This window comes from Pyxicephalus adspersus, chromosome 5 (assembly GCF_032062135.1).
Source record: "Pyxicephalus adspersus chromosome 5, UCB_Pads_2.0, whole genome shotgun sequence".
In the NCBI taxonomy this organism is placed as follows: domain Eukaryota; kingdom Metazoa; phylum Chordata; class Amphibia; order Anura; family Pyxicephalidae; genus Pyxicephalus; species Pyxicephalus adspersus.
In genome coordinates, this window is record NC_092862.1 from 101,718,192 (window position 1) to 101,741,993 (window position 23,802).

The 23,802-nt window shown below is 37.1% G+C and overlaps 1 protein-coding gene across 3 annotated transcripts in view; it reads right to left on the reverse strand.

Annotated features, from left to right (window-relative positions):
• MYRIP (myosin VIIA and Rab interacting protein) overlaps positions 1-23,802 on the reverse strand; it is a 233,507-nt gene that overhangs the window by 18,488 nt on the left and 191,217 nt on the right. For 2 of the 3 annotated variants that reach the window (XM_072412299.1, XM_072412297.1), the window contains exons 12-13: positions 12,399-12,461; positions 1,281-1,469 (exon numbers count right to left, since the gene is read on the reverse strand). In XM_072412299.1, coding sequence (XP_072268400.1) covers positions 1,281-1,469; positions 12,399-12,461 — 252 coding nt within the window. The remainder of the gene's footprint in view (positions 1-1,280; positions 1,470-12,398; positions 12,462-23,802) is intronic. The other variant, XM_072412298.1, reaches the window with a different exon arrangement.

Here is a 23,802-nt window from a genome sequence, read left to right on the forward strand (position 1 = left end):
AAAATCAAGATCTGACCATTCAATGTAGGTATAAATATATTAGCCAATCAGCTGCACACTTCTCAGGGCTGGTCAGATAGCCTAATAATATATGCCAAATCTTGGCTAAAAGGGGCAAAGATAATATAATCCAGTTTTTTTCAGTTTAAGTCAGGTTAGTCATCACTAACCAATTCTGAAGTATTAACCTCCCTAGCGGTTCATTTCTTTCCGGTTTTGTATGTCTAAAAGCGGTACATTGTTTTTCATGAAAATTTATTTTACAGTATAATATAATAGTATGAGTAAAATAAAGTTTGAAACACAAAATCATTTAAAAACAATAAATTGAATAAATTAAAAAATCTATATATTTAAAAAAAAATACATATTATACTTATAGTATTATACATACCATAAAATAAATGTTCTTGAAAACAATGTACTGCTTTTACACATAAAAATCCAATGTATTGCATTCAATACAGTTATTTTGTATTGAATGCAATACAAATGGATTTTGAATTTCCCGCCCCGCCCGGCCGGGACGTACACACGCACCAACGTCACCGGGAACTCCCCCGGTGACTCATCGGATGCAGAAGCAGGAAGAATAAAAAAGAAAGAAGACGGAGATCGCGGCGCTGGACCCTGGCGGATCAGGTAAGCGCTCTATTTACTAACCTTCCCTAGGTGTTCCAACCCCGAGAGTGACCCCGGGGTTACCACTTGTAGCAACTTTTTCTACCCCGTGTCCCTCCCGGGGTTACTGCTAGGGAGGTTAAAAAGTATATATTTGCTTTTTTTTCACGTTTTGAATTAATACGTTTTGAATTTAGAATATTTTGTTCTAAAGACAATAAAACACTCTTTTCCTATAGGCTGCTTAGTTTTTTCAAAATTAGATTTCATGAATGGAGCACAGCGTTATTACTGAGCCTATTTCTAAATGTTCTGTTTCAGTAATGACTCCCCCAAGTGTGCACAAATGTTTCAGTTTATTGTAAAGAGAATAGATACAGGTAGTCCTCAACTTAAGGACATCCCACATACGGATTGCATTTATTAAAATAATGGACCTGTTCTGACTTACATACAAATTAAACCTAATAACAAACCTACAGCCCTTATCTCGTATGTAACCTGGGGACTACCTGTACTGTAATATATATGGGAGGCATGCAAATAGGTTATACCTTCACTGAATGTAATAGGTCAACCTTCTCACTATTAGATTGTGCATTTTTATACACTCTATAGTAATCAGGAAATAGTAGTCAAGTAACTTTAATAATTCTTACATTTTCCTCCAGTTTGGTGAGTTGCTCATCCAGTCTGAGTGGGTCAGCAACTACAGGAAACGCCCCTCCTTCAAGAGTATTTCCTGGGGCATCCCATGTATCTGTGGATCCTGCTATCAGTTCCTCAGTTGCATTGATGACTTTTAGGACTTCTGTTGATATGTTGCAGAGAGACACAGCAGAGTACTTCTGTTTATGTACAAGAGTGCACAGGGATAAAATAGCAACATGTTAGAAAATAAATTATTTAGAAACAGGTAGCATGTAAAAAATTATGACTAATGATATAGGAACAAATATTTTAATGTGTTTTTTATGTGTCCTTGGATATTCAATATTAGCTCACATAATGAATAGGAAGGCAACAAATAACACATGTGAGCCAAGCAGTTGTAGCTTTCTTTGGAAAATATTATTTCTTTATTTATTTCTTTATCTATTTCTGATATATTTCCTATTAAAGTATCTGCAAGATAGTCTGAAAGATTACTCTATTTTATGCTTAGTATTTAATTATAATCATACCTAATTGTTTAGCGTTATATCAATTTACAACAGGTGAGCAACTGTCAAGTGTATTTACAGTAAAGTTGCTGCTTTGGATTATATTTAAAGTATACAGTATATACACATGAACTCCGCATACATTCTAATGTGGTCCCAGTTCCAATATATACGAAGCAAGTTATCAGTTATTATAACCACCACTTAATGTTAAAATACAGACAAGAACCCAAAAACTTCTTGGCACAGATTGAATACTAAAATCGATACAAAAAATAAAATATGAATTAAAAAGAACAATAGATGCAGTGCATGATACAAATAAATGGTACAAATCAGAAACAGAAATTAAAATACAGACATAAATGAGAAGAAAACAAAATTAAATCCAAAGAAAACAGGAAGTTAAAAATGAGAGATCAGGATGTAAACCTGTCATTACCATAAATGTAATTAACAGGCTGCAGAAGCACAATACCGGCACTTACAGGTCACTTGCCCTACTTATCTTTACATGTCACTTTCCCTGCTAGTGTTGTCTGGAAATCCTGGCTGCTGTAAGATGTCAGTTTCAAATCTTCATGGCCTCTTCTGCCTATCACAAATTCCTATTGGCAAGTAATGTCATGCATCATAGTAATGGGCTTTTGGAAACTAAAGCAGGAGAAGGATGTATTTATCTTACAGTAGCCTGGGTTTGGAACACCAGCAACACTGGATGAAATTAGTAAAGGGACAAGCAATCACCAGTCACTGCATCCAAGATATTATTTTAAAATACCTGGATATACAGTACACATATATACCTTTCATCAGAAAAACGGAATAGAGAGATATGCAAACACGTTCCAACTGCTCATACAAACAACAGCCTGATGTTTTCTCCTTTAAAAGTTCTCTACAATGGCACATGAGATTGGATTTACCAAATATACCATACTGCATCTATACTTAGGCACAATTATCATCAGAACACTCTTGTTTCCTACTCAGTGTCTAAACAATTACAGATGGGCTTACTTCATCTAATATAGGGCCCAATGTTCCACCCTGATTAAAACTGACTAAGACAGTAATTGAAATCTGACAGGTGTTTAAACACCTGAATCAATCTAGAACTTCCTTTTTATGTAAAAAAGAGAATTGAGTTCTATATACAGAAGTCATATCACAAACCTAACATATGACGGCAAAACACAATTCAATATACAAAGATACAATGTAAGCCATGCTACTTTAAAAGAAAAGTGCAGGCTTTAATCTACAGGTATCAGTGAATTAAAAAAATAGAAGTAATAAGCAGGGAAAACAATGTGAAACAACACAGTCTCCAAACCTAAGCCTGCATTTTATAAATGAGCTGTAAAATGCAGGCACAGTTCAGAATAAATACTCTAGTGTTTAGCAGTGAACAGGTATTTACTTGAAAACAGAACCCATACTTTAAGTAAATATATCGCTTTACCAATAAATATAATCCTATAGGCACCAATTGGATTTATTCAACAAATTTCCATTATGACTAGGAAAGTTTGCTCATGTCCTCACACTTCCTGCACATTTTTATAGGTCAGTGAGGTAGCCCCTTAACGGACAGCAGGAAACAAAAAAGGCAGGGCGAAGTGACAGGTTCTGACACTACTAGGGTGTGTGAAAAGAATGGCCAACATCTAGGCAAAGATTTCAGACTTAAAGTTACTATAGAAATGTGAACCTAGAGATACCTGCTTTCTTTATTTGTTAGCTTTTTTTTTAAAATAAAAATTACGAAGCTATTTAAAAGAAACATTCTTTCATTTTTACCTGTAATATAAGGATAATGTTTGCTTTTCTGAAATCTCATTATGATTTAGTAAGGTCACTGCTTTTCCAACCAGTTATTAAATGGTCGAATCCCAATAAAATTTGTGTTAAACAAAAGTCAAGTACTAATTATTCATAGCACTTATTCATATATTCAATGAGAACCTGTTTCCTCTGAAGTACCAATGTCAATGTAAAGAAAATCTGAGGCTATTGTTAGGTGCTGCTTCAACAAGAACTTTCCAGAAATACTGTATATGTCTACAATTCTGCTGTGAATAAAGTGTACCTGAACTACTGATATTTTCTTTCCAAATAAAAGGTGTTTTTATGTTCTCCTTTGAAGCATGAATAGCAACATGCATTTACTCTGTGGAGTCCAACTGCTGCTTGTAGATGTGATGCCAATCAACAGACAGGAAATGGAAATAACTAAGGAACTGGACAGCAATAAAGTAATTGTATGTAACAATCTCTAAGGATGAACATGAACAAGTATCTCAAATTTGATTCTTTTTTTTTGCAGGACAATGCACCTGCGCACACATCCAACGTTGTGGCTGCAAAATTGAACACCTTGGGTTTCCAAATGGTCCACCATCCCCGCTACTCACCTGACCTGGCCCCTTCAGACTATCATCTGTTCCGGAATTTGAAGAAACAACTGAAGGGGCAAGGTTTTGAGGACATTTCTGACGTCAAAAATGCTGCTGAGAGCTGGTTTGCGGCCCAATCAAAGGACTTTTATTTAAACGGTCTAGAAAAGCTGCAACTACGCTGTAACAAGTACATCAGTCTCAATTGTTAATGTCAGTTAATTCATAACTCTGGCTGTCTTCTTTCTGGGCAAAGCCAGGAACTTCTCAGCACCCTCAAATTCACAAGCAGGAAGTGGAATATGTCATCAATGGGACTTCACAGTAAAGGTATGTAGTAAACTTTAAAACTGTATTCTTTTGGTTTTGGAATAAACAGGGAAAATTAAAACTTTAAGACAGAATCCCCCCAGTCACAGTCACGTTTAGAAATAAACTTTGGACATACTTTCTTCCCTAAGGTGGTCTTACAAAAATGGAGAGTAAAGGCTTTTCCAGTACACAAAAGGCTTCATTAACACCGAAGACACTGTTCTAAGATTTCCTCCTAATGCAAAGATTTTTAATTGCTTTATGGTCCTGATTTATTAAAGCTTTTAAAGGTTGGAATCCCGGACCAGATCCATTCCACGTTTGCTGGATCAATCAGCTTCACTTATGAAAGTGTATCTTCTTCAGTCATGGAGGGCTTTTATAAATTAGGCCCTATGTCTTGAAGAAATGAGGGAAAATCTCCACAAAGGGCACATGGGGCAAACAAAAGAGAGGTCTAACCCCTGCACATTCTGTACAAAATCAAATAAAGTTGTTTAAGTTGTTTACCACATAATTTATTATGGTTATGACTAAAATAAATATATATATTAATCAGAGAAGACTCATTTATATATTGCTGCCACTTCTGAGCCAGCAAGTAAAGCTCTACATAACTTCCCATGAGTTGAAGGCTTTATTTTAGCTGTTTGATTATTTATTTATTTATATGACTATTATTTATAAAAATACTATTTACTCAGTTTTTTTGCCAGAACAACCACACACGTTCAATACATGTGGTTGGAAAGGATCTTTCACAATCTGCACCCCACTGCGCTCTTTCCCCTTCACTTGTATTACGATTGTGCAGTGTAAGATTGGGTGACATAGTAAAAAGAACCTAGAAGATCTAGTCCATCTTGTGCCAAAACAAAAAATGAAGATGGAACGGCATTAGGTATATGTATACCCAGAGCTATTAATGGCTTTCCACCTGTGAAAGTATGTGTTATTTTTTTTTTACTGATAGTTCCGCTTTAAAGGAAGCACTGATGGCTTGCTGATTGTAATACTCTGACAACTAGCTTTTAACATACACAAAACACTGTGTGGCTTTAAAAAGTTAGATAATATTATATATCTTTACCATACTTTTTATTTCTAAACACAGATTTGTGTTTTTATTTCAAATTACGCATTATAATCTGAGTTTTTTTGGACCTTAACTGCATCCTGCAGGTTTGAGGGGAGACAAGTATTCCACCATCACTGAATCCTTGCAAGACATCCTTACCTGTCCTCATAACATTGTTAAAACTTTACTCTGATATCGTACAGACATTGTAGGAATACATGTGTCGTGTCTTAGGGCACGTTGTTTATAGCCTAGCTTGCAGGATCATTAACAAGGAAATAGTCACCAAATTATAAGTGAACCGTGGATTTTGACCATTTTAGGAAGGTAAGAAGTCATAATAAAGGAGATGAGAGCTGTTCCTTGTAGATCAGAAGCTCTTAAAGAGTAGACAGAGTCACCTAAGACATATTCCAAAGCTTTAGTGCTTTCAAGTGCCAATTAGATTGAAATGTATCCATCAAGAACATTATGGAAAAAGGCAGGGCAATCGATGCCACTTGAGCGTTGTGATGGGTTGCATGAGCTCAAACCCCTTAATATCAATAATGAAGACCAAGAAAAATCTTTTACTATTACAGGTTTTTTTTTTCTAAGAGTTCACGCAAACAAAAAAAAATAATTTACAGTCTGCTAAATTTAATATATTTTCTTATTCTCTCTTTTTTTAAAGCTTTGTAAATAGTAAAATGTCAACTGTAGTAATTTGATTATATATGCACTACAATTCAACTCTGCCAAAATATGAATATATATAATAATGTGTTATTAAATTTATATCAAGTATCAACTATGATATTTGCATGGTATGTGTCAGAAACCATACACCGTTTTTTTGTTTCATTTACCGTATTTTTTGCCATATAAGACGCACTTTTTCTTCCCCAAAACTGGGGGGGAAAAGTTAGTGCGTCCTATACGACAAATGTGTTAAAAAAAATAATTAAAATATTATACTCACCCGATACCGGGATCCTGCGTGTGTCTTGAATGGCACATGAGTGATCAGAAGGGGAATACCGGTATGAATGGCACATGAGTGATCAGAAGGGGAATAATCTTTCAGAATCTTTTTTTCTAGATTTTCCTCCTTTAAAATTGGGTGCGTCTTATATGGCGAAAAATACGGTACTTGTTTAGGTATACTCATATTTATAGTTATTTAACCTGAATATACTCCACAATTCTAATAAACTACTGAAAAGAATACTACTTCTACCATAAACATAAAAGCAAAACAAAAAAGACACCACCACAAACTTTCAAAAATAAAAAGTATTTTTTTTTTTTTTTACAAAAAAAAAGGGTCCATGGCCTAAGTATGATACTGGTAGCCAAAACTAGCCATTTACATCAATTTATTAGGCTATAGTGCAAATCTTATTTGTCATAACAACTGTCATTTTCATCTGTGTGGCTACTGGAAACATTAATCACAGTAGTTTAGTAAATTAGGCCTACTAATACTTATTTTCATTATATATGACACAGTATCGTTATAACTAGACTCTAGGGCAAACCTGGAAAACTATGCTATAGTAATACTCTAAACTAAAAAAAATTAAATTAGTAATCCACAGTACTCTTTTAGAGGACCACAAAATGCATATAATATGTTTTGGGCTGGTGGCTTGGAGTGAAGAATCAGTGAACAATCAGTGATGGCTGGACATTATAACATTATGACACTATCTGCTCTCTGTATAGATTTGCAATCAAATCGTCTGGTGATAAAGTTTAGTATACACTTGTATAATTGTTAAGGGACTGATTGGAGAGAACTGAAAGATATCAGTGCTGTGAAATGTGCTGTCCTTAATTAGTAAAAAACTAACATGAATATTAGTGACAATTACAATTTTTTGTGATTTCATATTGTTTTAGAAACCAACAGTAAATTTGTTTACCCCAAATTTTCCCATTTTATCTATCAACCAGGGTTTGTAGTTATAATAAACCTTGTTCTTTAGGACCTTTTACTATGGCCATTAACTTATGTGTCATTTTCCTTGGGGTTGGCCTACCATTAAAGGTTCTCAAATCTTTTCTCTATGCTTAGTGTATTATACATTCCATATATATGGAAAAGCTGGCAAAGGAAAGGTGGTCCAAAATTCCAGTAGAAAGATATAAAAGATGTACTGATTGTTACAGAAAGATAATAACATCAGTTATTTCTTCCAAAGGCTGTGCTACCAAGTATTAGGTTGAGGGTGCCAATAGTTTTGTCTAGGCTATTTTTGATGATTTGTGTGATCTCAGATTTGTTTTTTTCTCTGCTTTTTTGTGTTCTTCCAGTGCCAACAAAAGAAACAAACATGACAATACCAAAGTTTTTGTAAAAGCAATAATTTTCTGGGGGAAGTGGTGCATTTTCTGGCATAAATGCAAAGGTGCCAATATTTTGGGCCATACCTGTATATATATATAATACATAATATATATATAATATATATTAACACTTAATTTGCGACTAATAAGCTTTTTTATTAGTTATCAAATAATAATATGCTTACTTTACATTAATTTGTTGATCTTTTAGCACATCAATAAAGCTATATTTGTATCGTCAGGAGACATATTGATTATAAATATCATTGTTCCAAGAAAATCAGAGAGATTAGCTATTTAACGCATTGATGAAAATAATGGTTTTCTAGTGGAATTGATTTTTATTTTTCCAAATGTACTATGTGCTGTAATGTAGTACACCTTTCATGACTGTAATAAATCTATGACACTCTCAGTAGACTTTTTATTTAGCTTAACCTCCCTAGGGGTTCATTTCTTTCTGGATTTATATGTCTAAAAGCGGTACATTTTTTCATGAAAATTTTTTTTCATTGTAGGCCTGTAAGTTTTAGACATAACTCACCAGAATATGTCAAAACAAGAATCTGAGTAAAATAAAGTTTGAAACACTAAATCATGTCATAATAATATTAATTAAATTTATTAATAAACTTTAATTAAAAACACAAAAATCTGAGTTTTTTATGATTTTTCTCATAAACTAATAAACAACTAATAAAAATCCCGGGCGTGATATTTTTTGAAACAAGGGACAGCACAGAGTCCAACATCACAATCTGGGCAGTAGAACTGGGTTTCCTTTCTTTTTTTTCTCCCAGGTGTCATCACGCTTAGCGCAACACACCACACACATCCTTGTAAGCGCTTCTTTTCTTGTGCTTGGTGGTACATGGTCCATAAAGTGGCGACCAGTCAGGCGTTCTGGGTTTACCACCGTGGTAGCACGGCGTCCAACTCTATCCATTTGTGTTTGTGTTTTAGACATATGGCCTCACAAATTTGCCAGATAAAACCATGGTGAAGTACAGGCCTGCCATTCTTTGTTTTGAAAAGAATGAAAGCATTCCAAACACATTGTTCCACCAGATGCCTAAACATTTTTTTATAATATTTTCTCTGTTGTTTTATAACAGCAGGATAAAAAGTCATTGCCTGGTCAGCTCTGTCAACAACCCCCATGGTGCTGTTGTAATCCAGAACAACCTGTGGTTTGAAAAAGTCTTTCCCTCCTCTTGTTCTAGCCATAGCAGTGGCAGCGTTGTGTACAGTGCTCAAAAGGCACACATGTTTTTTGTCATGCCATTGCAGGGCCATCATTTTTCCTTTTTGCCAGGCAACTATTTCTCTAGTTTTCAGCTTTTGTTTGGTAAACATGGATGGCATTTCTCGCTGATTAGCTCTAATGGTGCCATAGGCATCAGTTTAATGCTTGATCAGGAACTCAAATAATTCAGGGGAGCTGTAAGAATTATCGATGGTAACACAATATCTCTGATTCAGCAATGGCTCCATTAGTGACAGCACAGAAGATGTCGCCACTCCATAGCTGCTGAAACTGGGGCTAAATTTTGTGCCTCTCCCAGTGTAAATGAGGGTGTTCCATGTGTACCCTGTTGCTGATTCCCATAGCATGAATGACTTGACTCCAAATCTGGCCCTCTTGGATGCAATATATTGGATCCAGCTGAGCCTCCCCTTGTAGGCCATTAGACTTTCGTCTATGCTTACTTCTCTTTGGGGGACATAGCTGTCTCTGAAGTTCTCCAACAAAATCTGATACAACTCCCAGGATGTGTGGTCTCATCAAATGTTTCATTATTTGAAAAATGTAGAAACTTCAATATTAGGCAAAAACGATACTCAGACATGACTGTTCCAAAAAAAAGGGTAGCGATCAGCCTATTTGTGGACCAATACCACTTCTACAGGGGCTTCCCCACCACTCCCTGCAGAATAATTAGGCCCAGAAACAGCCAAATGTCCTTTTCAGTGACAGGTTCCCATTTTCTTGTCATGGAAAACCTGCTGGATGTGGCAGCTAACTGTTGCTCGACATAACTGTTGGTTTCCTTAACAATTTTCTGTATGGCTTTGTCATTCAGAAATAGCTCCAGGTATGCCAGGGGTTGTGCTCCATCTCTAATTTCAGACCAGGCTCCCCAGTGAATGGGAATCTTGGGGGCACTGGCTGAGGCTGACTGATATCAATAGAGCACCAGATGCGGATGTAACTAACCTCAGTGTCCAAATCGCTGTCACTTTCTGTGTCAGATTACAGGTTTCCAGGGTAATCACTGTCACTTGACTCCACTTGCGATTCCAAGTCGCTCTCTCCTGATCAAGCATTGATATTCCTGCTGGCCACGCCACCGGCAACACCTGTACGGACGTCACCGGGAACTCCTCCAGTGACTCAGTACGGAGACGCTGTTGCAGGGGGAGGACAGGAAGAGAGGAGCCATGCGATGGCTGAAGCAGAACGGAGGACGATGCCGGCGGATAAAGTAAGGCTTTATTTATCATTATTAACGCTGCTTTACCTACCCTGAGTGTGACTCGGGCTTACCATTTTTAGCAAGTTTTTTCTACCCCGAGTCACACTCGGGGTTAACGCTAGGGAGGTTAATAAATGATGTCAAGTTTGCTAATATCAACTATCCAAGTATATGAAAGCAATTTTTTTTGCTAAATAAAAAAAAATATATATCTTTTTTACATTTTCCTGCAATGATTGCTAGGAATTTTCACCACATTCAAAAGCTAAGTGACAATTGTTTTGTAAGGTGTTAATTCACTTTGCAAAGTAAACAGATCAAACTCTTTTAGTAAATCAACCCTATTGTGCTTAGATAATGTCTTCTAGGAAAGACAGACTGTGTCACAATATTTCTTTCACATGACAGGCAGCATCTGAATAATTCTTTCTTCTGCTTTTTATCATGGGAAGTTACTTTCTGCAGAGCTCATGTCGCTCCATTGTGATGTAGTTGCTGCTCAATAGATGCCATTTAATGAAAACACTGCCCAATGGAGGACACTTGTTGGATGGGGTATAAATATTGGAGAGATGTTGATTCTGATTTATATATGGAAATGTTTTATTGGTATGTCATTGTTTAAAGTATTTTGTTAAACAGTCTTCTGGCCATTTTCCTAAACATGTGGCATACGTATTACTTAAAGGAATAGAAAAGGGGAAGCAGAAGGGGGGAAACATATAAGGGTGTTTGGTGGGGTTTGAAAGTTTGGCCTGAGGACATCCTAGTTACCTAAATCATGTTTTTATGTACAAGTGTCTTGTTTAAGCTGATTGTTCATCAATATTTTGACTTGCACAACCTAGTCGTGATGAACATTTTATATATATTTGGTTTTATTTTTACACTATTGTATTTGCTTCCCCTTTTGTATTCTTGAAAACTTTAAAATAAAAGATTCAAAGAAAAGGTAATCCAGGTTTTACAAAAATGATTTGATATGGAGAAAAGTAACCTGAAGATGAGAATCCAGTTTAATAACAACAAACCGGTTACTACTTATTACTAACCTATTTGCCATTAAATAACGATAATATTATAGAAAACTAAGACCTCGTTTTAGTATAGTATTTAAACCATTCATGCATCAGCATTCACATTACTCCCCAAAAAGACAAAACATCACGCATGCAAGATAATACATGGTATAATTTAGTACACATACAATACTAGTAATATAGAAGATGCAGTGATGCAGCAAAACTTTTTTTCTAATGTCATGCAATATTTTACATTCCTGAGAGTAATGGCATGTTTATACCAGATCAGTATTTCCTAATCACTTTTCTAATATTGCTAACTAAATCATGATGAGGCTGGTGTCAAAATGTTATTTCCTTATAAAGTAAAAAGTGAATTTAAAAAAAAGTCCCAATTGGCAGTCTTTTCTTATGGCACAAAAGACTATAAAGTCTATTCTGTTAAAGAGTATTATGCTTGCTTGTCATGACTTTTTTTGTTTTGCATTCATTGAGCTGTTAATGCAGTTAAATTGGCGTGATTCGATGCTGCGATGATGTAACTCCCTTGCGCATGTGTGATAACTAGATCAACCCCACCAAACCAAAGATAATGGTGAAGACTCCAACCCAGAAGAAGACAGCAGCAGCAACAGAGCAACAAGGGACATCACAGCTGACACAACTCTAGAGAAGGGCACTTTGGTAGGCTCCATAATGTGTAAATATGTTGAGCACATTTGCACAGTATGACACATCATGGCAAAATCTGGACGCTGGTATCAGAGTTTAAATGTTATTCCCCTTTAAATTTATGGAAAATATATTTTATGAGTATACTATATGAAACAAGAAATTAATCTTTACAATTATTGGTAAACATGCAGTAAATGAAAAGTCTGGGTTTGTCTATGGGTAATAGTTTCATTCTTAATACCTGGGCCTGCCCTAATGAACACTGGTGGTAATCAGGCATGTAGAAAAGAATGGACTAAGAAATATAGAAATACTCTCACCTGTTGCAGTACTGAGGACAAAAACTGTAGTTTTAAATGGAGCTCTAAAGCCTGCCGCTTTTCCTATTGTTTTTTCAGAAAGCAATTAAACAAAGAGAAAGTTACAGTACAGTTAAATTCAGAATTGTATATACCAAAACTACATCACAATAAGGAACAACTTGTTGCACTTTAAGCAAATTGTGCTATGACAAAAGTTATTCAGGGCAATCGACAGGTTCCCTTGAAAGCTCCATCCCCTCACCAATCTACTGATACCTTTGCCATGCTTCTCCACCGTTTTATTTATGATCTTGTTATTCAGTGTCAGAGCTTTCACATGTTTTTCTTGCAGTGTCTAGGCAGTGGCACCTTATGCCTGAGCACTACATCCTGGCATCATGGAGTCTCATGCTCTCCGAGGGCCTGAAGCATTGGGTATCTTTAAGGGCTTTTGACAGGTGAATGGAACAGCTCAGACGCATGGCAAGGGTTAAGTATTAGTGAGCTAAGGTGGTGGCTCTTCAGGAAAACCTGTTACTTTGGCAGGAATTGGCCAAAGTACGAAATAATGTTAAACTAGGCGAAGCATGACACATTTGGTTACATTTCTCCAAACCAAAGAAAAACTAAAAAAAACAAACAAACGTGGCTGATGCATTAAAACGACAGCAAAGAAAGCTAGAAAAAATCCTGTAGCCTATAAGTATGTAAGTATTATTTCAAGCCATATCTTTAAACCATAACCATATTCACAAAATTATTCATGTACTGTCCCTGCTGTTAACTGATCTATTTGGTAGAGATAAATCCCACAAAAGCACAAAATGTCAAATTGTACATATGGAATGTAAATGTCTTCACACACTAAGAGGTTTATGTATAAGCAATTTGGATAGTGATTTGTGAAAAGTGCTTGAAGGTAATATGTAGATACTTGTACTGAGGAGTGCACTGCAAAGTGTAATTTTATGTAAATTTATATGTACTGTGTTTTCACTTTGTATTACCATATATTAATGTGATCAGTGAGGTAAAAAGCAGCCAGTGATGTGCTACTACTACTTTATGTGCTACAGGCCCTTCACTGGGTGTAAGTAGTTGTTAGAATAAACATCAGCTGATCATGCTAACACGTAAGAGTTACAAAGTAATAGAAAAGTACATTAAATTATTGCAGGAGTAAGAAACTTACCTGGGTATTGGGAATCTTCTGTTGAATGTACACTGAACTGTGTGCTTGTGCAAAAATAACCTATACTTTAAATTGTAAATGTATTAATGAAATTATGAAATGGCTTTAAGTCAGTGAACTGTGAGAATTTTGCTGTGGAATAAACTGTATAACCATCTTCAAAAGAGTTTTCTCCTCTTTGGTAGTCTCCAGGTTCAAATGATGCAGCACAGCCTGGACTCTAAGAAAAGCTTGCAAAGAAGATCAGGTCACCAATGACACATAAGTGAATCTGGGGACAAGTAGATGTGTCCCCGTGTGTCATTCACAACAAGCAAAAAATACACTAAAACTAGATTTTAAATCCAATTAAGGTTTGTTATATTAATATATAAACTACTGAAAATTTAATCCTGCAACAAACATTTTCAATTTCATCTAAACATACAATGACCCTTCAGTGCAAAGCACGTGTCAAACCAATCTCTAGATAAATACGGGAATGCAAAATGTAAGCTTTGCTGTAAAAGTCAAGCTTCGCATTATTTCCTTTCACTTCCCAAGCTTTTCTTTAAGTCAGTGAGGCTGCTCATCGCATTAAAAAACAATACAGAAGTGTAGGTGGTAGGAGGGAGAAGCCAGCCTTAACCTTTACAGGAAAAAACCTAGATACAGCAGTTCTTGATCTACTGTTAATTTGAGATGTAACTGCCATGGAAGGCAATTTCTGCATTTTATCTTCAGGTTTAATTTAAATTTCAGATTTTGGCAATTTTCACTTGTGGTAGAATAAAAAAAATCTGAATGATGAAACAAGATGAAAGGACAAAAATGGTTAAGGTGTTCTGTTTAATATACAGTACAACTTATGGGTGTATGTAAACCTGTTATTAAAAAATAGTTTGCATGCTTGTGCCACATTAACTTTTGTAAAGATGATGATTGTACCTATTAAACCTTCCTGTAAAAGCTCTTCTCTGGACCTTTGCCCTAGGGTGACAACACTGACTTAATAGTGTAAGTCTATGTAGAACCAACCTTGTCACCCTAGTACAAACACTTTGATTGCTGCCTACAGGCCAACCTAAAGTTGCACAGACAGCCTGCACATACAGCTAAATTCTTCACAGCAACCACTGTCCACAGTACTAATATTACTAGTAAGTATGGAAAAACGTAAAAGTAAAATGGTATGACAAAATGATAAAAAACAAAATGAGCAAAAAATAATCCCTCTATGCTAGTCAAGAAGTTGACATGCATGAATTATGTTGGAGTGCTCTACACCTTATATTGGATGTTAGCTACCTGTCCAGACTTATAAAATGACACAAACATAAGATTTAGAGATTTAAACAAAAATACTAATAGAAACTACAGAAATATTTCTCTGCGATTCTTTTTTAATGAGCAAATATTCAGACACTTTAATGGAAACAACAGTCAAATTGTGTGTAACAATTCTTTTAGTGTGTAGTTATAGAGATGAACAGCCTAACTTATCACATCTAACAATGCAGAATATGTTCTTTATGAACGACTTTATTAAGGACTTTATGACAGTAATGACCTAAAAACTACTAAAATGAGTCACTAGCCATAACTTACTGAATACATTGGCTTCTACAGATCATGTTCCAGAGAAAGACCACCTTGCAATGTTCTGCTATAGGGAGAAACACTGTTTCTTGATGCTGATTTCAGGATGTTATAACAAAATGTACACTAGAAACTCAATTAGTAGGCACTAAATAATGGTGTTAAAATATATCTACATCATTGGTATCAAGTAAAATCACATTTTATTTTAATTTAGTTAAACTGTTTTTTGACATATACAAATATATCCAATCTTTTTGAGAGCCAAAGCTCATTTTCACTGTATACATATTAATAGAATATACAGCTTAAACATGTTTGATATAACATACACAACAAAGTACAAAAATATACCATCACACCATAAAAACTTAAGTTTAAATGCTCAACAATAACACTACAAATGATAACGCTTTTCACAGAATATAGCAATGGTCATTGCATGAATACTGGATTATGAATGGCATTACACTGAATATACAAATTGAAAACCTTTGTAACTTGGTATCCCAAACCTTCATATAGCCACTGTTAATCTGGCCCCAAGGTAAATACAGAATAACCAACTATCGGTAATCTGTATTAGCTTCATTAAAAAATTCAGAGGGAAACCGAAAGTCACTTTAACAGAACTTTGATACATTACCGGGACAGTGAGGCTCGCAGCAAGAGAACTAGGCATAGGGCCTGTATGAGAGGGCAGCCCCAGGAGGTGCTTAAAGGGTTAAGTTGAATTAGTGGAGGTAGAGGTGAGGTTAGCTAGGGGTCGGGTCAGTAGTGAAGAGGGAAGAGAGTAGAGGGTTTAAATAGGTTAGTCAGAAGTGGGAGGACAGCTTTTGCGGGAAAGGAAATTTGTAGGTAGGTCTTCCATCATGGAGTTGTTCGACACCTTGATGCAACAGCTCAGGGCTGCAGGGGCCTCACAGGGTGAGGCCTGGCTGCAAGATAGAGTGGCCAAGGCCATTGGTGGGGCTGCTAGTGGGCCCCCATCAGTTAGGATAGGCGGGCTGCGGCCTCAGAGGCACAGGCCTCTGGTGCGCCTGAGCCTTGAACCATTTGCCAAGGCTCAGTGCCATCATGGGACCCCCAAGGGGAACCCTCCTAACCTGCCCAGGCTGGGCAGCGGTTAGGCAGGAATCCCCCACGCCAGGGCAGGTAGAAGAGGGGATGGCGGTGGAAAAGGGCAGGACTCAGGTGAACTTCGGAAGGATGAATTCCCTTTTTAAGTAAGTATACCGACCGAGAGGGGGCAAGGGGGCTGAGTGAGGGGTTCCTACATGGGTTTTGGATTCCATGTAGTTTGAAGGCAATTCTGGAGAAGCCAAAGTCTGGCCAAAAAACTGGCCAAGGAGGTGGGTTTTACCAATCGCCAATAGGGTTGTTTCCTAAAAAGGAGTAAGGTAAGTTTAGGATGATCCATCACTTGTCGTTCCCGCCAGGGGAATCGATGAACGAATGGTATGATTCAGATTTATGTGCGGTGGCGTATACATCACTGGATGCAGCCAGGTGGGTGAGGCGGTATGGAAAGGGGGCTTTTGTTGACCAAGGTGGACATGAAAGCTGCTTTTCAGCTGTTGCCGATGCATCCAGAATGTATACGGTTTTTGGGTTGAAAATGGTGTGGGGAGTATTTTGTGGAGGACTTGAGGGTGTGGTGGATTTTCTTGGGAGTCCTTTAATGGGAGGGCGTTGTGGTTAGAGGGACGGATTGATGCAGTGGATTTGGACCGTGTACAGGTCCAAATCCACTGCATCAATCCGTCCCTCTAACCATGCAGGGTGCTATGGGGTTTTGCCTGTTGTCACCGGAGGCAGAGCAGCGTGGTTACCCAGAGGGGCTGTGGAAGATTGCCCCGGGCTTATCAGAAGTATAATTCAGAGGTCCGTGAGTGAGCAGACATGAGGGAGCTATGCGGCGGTGTGGCGAGAATGGAGCAAGCTGTGTGCGCAGCTAGGGGGTAAGAGGTAGGGGGTGGAGCCAGTGCATTTACTTCTGTATTGGTTGGTGCTTGATTTTACAAGGTGGTTAATAAAAAATTGGCAGGGATGGCCTTTCAGTTTAGGTTGAGCCATGTGGCCATGTGGATTGGGGAGTTGGTTAGCCCGGCTAAGTATAGGGCGGGTGGTATTTTGGCGCAGGATGTGTTGGTCGCTGCGGACAAGGTGAGTGTGGTTATTTGGCGGTCCAAGATGGATCAGATGGGAAAAGGTTTTACCGTGGGGTTGTTCAAGATGTCTGGGTCCCCGGTTTGCCCGGTTCGGGTAATAGGGGAATTTTTGAGTGGGAGTCCACACATTGCAGGTCCATGTCATCAGGTGGATTGGCAGATGGGAATTTAGTAGGTTTCAATTGTATATACAGCCACACTATAAATTCTGGATGTTCGGCGGGATCAAAAGAAAAAGGGGGAGGGGGGGAAAGGGTGTTATTGGTTTGGGTATTGGTTATGTGTTTTTATTGTATGTGTTCACTGCTGTCTGGTTTGGATAGTGGGCCATTCCTATGTCTGGTGGGGTGCAAAGAGGGCTGAAGTGCGGCAGGAAGGAAGACAGTTGGGTCTCTCCAGGGCAGAGGCTACACTGAGGTGGATCGGTGTCCCAGGTATGTTGTGGAGTAGGGTGGTGCCGGAAATCCTAAAATTTGCGGCGCTGGATCGTCCTTTGGATGTGGTGGTGCCGCCTGTGTGCTTTGGCAGTTGGGGTTTAGGAGGGTAAGAATCTTAATGGTAATCTTGGAAGGGAAACTCGGCTGTAGGGCGCCCCTTTAAAGATGTTACGGTGTGGGTCCTCTGAGGCGGTGTTGGGTGGCTGGGGGCTGGTGTGGTAAAATGGATGTTATACTTGGTTAGTGCGGCCTTTACCCTTCCTAGGCCTGCAACCTGGTTGTTTATGTTTAGAGCTGGTTGTTGGACATGCAATCGGTCACTGTTGTTTAACTGGGGGATTTATATATGTTTTATACTGGTATATTTGGTTAAGGAAGGTTGGATATGTTAAGGTGTATGTTAAAGGATAGAATAAATTGCATGTTAATTGTATGTAAGTTGATATGCAAACTTATGTTAAACTATGTTAATGTAGGTTAATTGAACATGGGGTATATTTATAAGTATATTTACTGTTGTTGTTATTAAAATTGGTTTTATTTGTTAATAAACAGCTTTTTTAAGTCCAGCAGGTGTCAGTGTGTTTTTCTTGGGGGGGGGGGTAATGGCTGGTACGTTTTGGGGTAGTATTTTGGACTAAAGGGGAGTTGGAAGAGAGGGGCGAAGGTCCGGACTACCCTAGTCATGTCAAGCGTTCAGCCCTTCTGTTGTTAGATACATATGCAGTGATCAACAAATTACCACTACAGTACCAGATAATACCTACCCTAAATAGTGCATACTACTTGAGTTTCTGATGTATTAAGGGGTCTATGCTGCATCATTGATTCTCCTTGGGAACTTTTTTACTGTGCCAACAAAATGTACACTTGCAGACAATCTGTGGGGTAAAATCTGGCTTCTATCCTGTCTTCTGTAATGTTGGCCACACACAGAACATTATTATTAGCACCTTAGAGCTATCCTAAAACTTGAACTCCTAAACCATATAGGTAATGCATACTGTAGTTTTACATTTTCTTGGTTGGCACAACACTAAGTTACAATTGTTCTCTGCTAATTAATTTTAGTTAATGAGTGCCACAACTCTGTGAACACTGGAAGGAGGCTCCATGTGCCCAGGCCTGTGGAGTCAGAGTCGAGGAGTCGGAGACAATTTTGGGTACCTGGAGTAAAAAAAAATGTGCCGACCTAATATATTTTATTATAAATTATAAAAAAAATACAGCAAGCTCAAATTTACTTTTTCACAAACAAAAGTCATAATTAAGTACTTATCTGATGTAAGAATAAAGCTCAGTGCAAAGATGTATTTCTACTAGTGTGAAGTTCAGATGAGATTCACATTATTGTAATCTGGATTAGGTAGATTACAAAAAGTGTTTTCATTTTATTTCAGATATAATGTGTTTAACAAGTTCATTTGAGTGTAAACAAGTGTAATGATATAGGTGTAGGTGAGTACTATTGCCTGATGTGTGTTCAGGTGTCCTGTCTGCACTCTCCATATATGCTCCCATCCAGGGCTGAACTTTAACATCATTTTGCACACCACCTAATACTAGGAAGTTAGTTAAGTGCACCCCCTGGCCCTGTTACCTCCCACTGCCCTGTCTTCAGCAGAAGATCAGCAAACAAAGATAAAGGCAGCAGTGTCTGCTCAACTTTCTCTGTCTGCTAAAAAAGCTTAAAACAACTTGGAGGAACAGCTTTTTGAATTTAACTGTAAGTGTTCATGTTTATTTTAAAACTGCATGGGTGCTTGTGTGTACTATGATGGAAGGCTGTGTGCATGCTACTGGATAAAACTGCAGGGCTATGTGTATAGCTACATACACACTTCCAATTATTATCGTTGGAAAACGAACGACGAACGTTCATGCACGATATATATGAACGATCGTATAGCACCGATCCTGCACATAGAGTTAACGACACGATCGTTCGTAGATATTGTACACACAATAGATACGATCGTTTGAGCGATAGAGGAACTATGTGCACGACAGGAAAGTGAACGGACGTTCGTTCATCACGCATGCTCTGAACATGGACGATCAACGAACGACCGTACACACGAACGATGTTCAACGATCGTCGTCCAATCCGATCCGTCGGTCCGGTCGTTCGTTTCCAGCGACTTTCCTCGTTCGTCGGCGTCGTTGGTTACTTTTTTACGAACGATTTTTTGCCCAATCGATCGTTCGTCGTTCGATTGGAACGATAAAAATTGGAAGTGTGTACGCACCTTATGTTTGTGTGTATAGTGCAGGAATGTATGAATGTTTGTGTATAGTGCATATTGTGTGTTTGTAAAGTAAGATGTGTGAGTAAAATGTAGGGCTCTGTGTTGTGTGTATAGTATATATGTTTGTGCATGTTTTTCAGTATTGGACAAATTATGTCTAAGTTTAGTGCAGGGCTATAGCTTAGTTGTGTGTATAGTGCAGTGTTGTATGTATGTTTGCAATAGTGCAGGACTATGTGTAAATTTGTGTTTAAATCAAAGAATATGCTAGTTAGTATAACATATTTTATATTTATATTTTAGTGAAAGTCGCACCCCATTCACAATGGCAAAAAGTCTGTCAACAAACATGATAAAGTCTACTGTTTATGAGCACTTTCAATTATCAAGTGATGGGAAACATTACGTGTGCCAATGTATTCTTTAAGATGATGGTGAAAAACAATGTGATGCAAAAAATAGCAGTTTCAGTGGGTCTAACAAAAATGCAAGAGCGTCAAATTTGAAAAGACACTTGCAGTGTTGTCTTTCTAAAGTGTTAGAAGTTGTGAATGAGAAAGATATCAATGAAAATATTCCATCTACTTCAGGGATAAAAAATGTTCAGAAAATCTACTGGAGACTAAACAATGACTAAACAATGACACCAGAAAAATTCAAAAACCACATTATTGAAATAGTAGTAAAGAATAGTGTACCAATACCCTTGGCCCAAATGGAGAAATGGCTAAAAAACTAGAAAGAGAAAGTATAAGGAAACTTATAATTGAAGAGGCCAAATGTAAAATGGAAGAACTACGAAAAGGTCTGAAGGGACATTTTGTCTTCATAAAAATGGATGGGTGCACACGTAACAGAGTCAATTATTTTGGTATCATTTGTTGATGAAAATAATAAAACAATAACGTGAACCTTGGGAGTACAGGACACCCAGGCACATCACACCAGTGACTATCTTCAGAAGTTAGTGGAGGATGTTCTTTTCTTCTTTTTGAAGTTAAAGAGAACAGATTATATGTATTGTGACAGATAATGCTTCTAATATGTTAAGCACAATTGAGAAAATGAATGAAGAGATAGAAAGTGACAGACAGATAGTAAAGGAAGACAGTTCTGCAAGTATTGGAGAAAGTGAAAGCGAAGGGAATAGTGACATTTTGGATAACATTGTTGAAGAAACATCTAAGCGTACTACTATTCAACATATGCTTGGTGCTGTTCATACTCTGCAACTTGCAATAAGAGATGGATTGAAAGATCGTCATGCAGCTACTCTAATTCTCTAATTGGCAAATTGAGGCAAGTAACCGTTGGATCTTGAGCCCCTAAAACAGCTGCCATTTTGAAAAGATGTGCAGCAAAAGGAGCCATTTTGGATCAAAAAACACGCTGGGGAAGCACTTATTTGCTTGAACTTGACAATGCAAATGTTTTATTAACAGAAAGCTAGTGGACACAGGTAAATGCACTGGAAAATCTACTTTCTAACCCCTTTAGTGTCACCAAGAGTTTGCAATCAGAAGATTTAACACCTGGTAAATTCTTCTTCAAATTGAAGAGCTTGATATACTGCCTTAGGGTTAATAGCTGATGTCATTGTATCTTCATTGAAGAAAAGAAAGAATCTCTTGCTGGATAATCAAATCTTGTTAGCTGCTATTTATGTTGATCCAATGAGCCGAATTTTGTTGAGCGATCAGATGATACTGCAAAAGAAGACCCTCTATGATATAGCAGTTCGCAAGAAGGGATTACTACCTGAAACACCACCACTGGATTAGGCTATAGGCACTGGTAATGCAGGATGATCCTCTTCAAATGAAGAATTAGACTTTGATTCCTACTTGGACAAAATAGAACTTTCAACAGTAAAGCGACGTTGCATATGCGTGAAAGATAAACAACCAGAAAATGTCCAAATAAAGAGATTCTGGCAGAAATTTTTTAAAGAATTAAAAGAAGTAGAAAAATATGATTGCTCTTAGAAACTGAATGTAGAAGAAGCCATCCTTGTTTATCCCGAGATTATTAGTGATGTGGCTAGAACCGTAACAGCAATGCCACCCACCCAAGTCAGTGTTGAAAGACTATTTTCAGCTCTAAAAATAATCAAGTTAGATTTAAGAGGTTCTATGAAAGAGGATCTGGCAGAAGCAATTCTGTTTCTTAGAACAACACTACATTGAGTTAGTTTTTGATTGCATTTAACAGCTATTACACTCTACAACTATATTCCAAGTTTAATATATAAACTGTTTTAGGTTTTCCAGATTTTGTTTTTGTTCATGTACTTAAGCTTTGTTTTTGTTTTAAAACTACCAAAGAATGTGGTTCATATTTTTAAACTGGTAAAGTTCCTGTTCCTGATTTTTTATGCATGCTATGCTACTACTTTATAGCCACTTGATAAAAACAATAAAAAAAAACTTACTGTTTTAATTTTTTGGTTTTTTGTTTAAACTGGCCAATACAGTAGAGCGTCAGCTTCCTAGCCAGTAGTTCTGTGGTTAAATGGCATGTATGTTGCCTTCATTTATTCAATGTGGAAAATACATTAACATATTACAGGGTTTCTCATTTTATCTTCTCACTTTTGCATTCAAACTTCAAAAAAAAATTTAGACCTCCTAATTATTTATAAATCAACACATTTATTGTACAATTAAATATACCACAATATTTTTACAAAAAAAAATTTTCTCAAGAAACATTAAATAAACATATGTAATAATAAATTAAATGATTTAGTAATCATTAATGCTTTCTCCTCTCCTTAGGTATTTAGGCAAAAAGCTAAACATTTTTGTATAATAATTTGTGCAATCCTGCTTGCTTATTGTTAAAAATACACAATTGATGCTTTCTAATAAAACACCTGAATTAATAAGCCTATTTCTTCTTACTACTTCTTTGCATGTAGAGAACATGTTCTCAACAGGATTAAGAAATAGAGAGTATGGTGGTAAAAATAAGAGTTGGTGTCTCTTACTTTCAACCAAGCTCTTTACCTGGATTGTTTTATGAAAGGGGACATTATCCATAATTAGGATGGCATGCTGAACACTCTTTTCACTAAAAAACATTCAAAACCTCATCAATAAAATTGAGTAATGCTTCTTGATTAAATGCTTGTGCTTGTGACATAAAGTGGAGGGTCCCATTTTTATTCTTCACACAACGAATTGAAAAAATTCTGGAACGCACTCCAGCCACAACATGCACCACTTTTGCCCAACAGGGGATCTTCCCCTTTTGGTTATCATTGAGATGTTAAAACCTACTTCATCAAGAAAGTAGATGTTTTTTCCATCTTCCTTAGCAATGAGATCAAGGATTTTGTTAGCATAGCTAAGCCTTTCTTGAAGAGAGTGTAACTCATTACGCCTTGCAGGAATAAGGGAAGTTCTTTTTAATGACCTTTGGAATTTATCAATACATCTATCTATTGTTAAAATATATACATTAATTCTAAATTTGACAAATAATTGATCCTTTATTTCCCTGAGGCTTATCCTGCAATCTTCGGACATAACCCTGCGGAACTCCTCCTTATGGGCGTCGTCCAACTTTGAATTTCTTAGACCTCTTCCTGGTAATTTTTCCACTCTACCGGAAGATTCATAGGTCTTAATAATTTTGGGTATGGCTATACAATTACAACCCAAAACCATTGCTATCTGGGAGGCATCACTTCCATTCAGATAACTGTCTACCACTCTTTGACGTTCTGCATTACTTAATTCTCTGGCCATAAGGGTAAGTGCAATACTAAATATAAAGCTAATAACTTTGAAG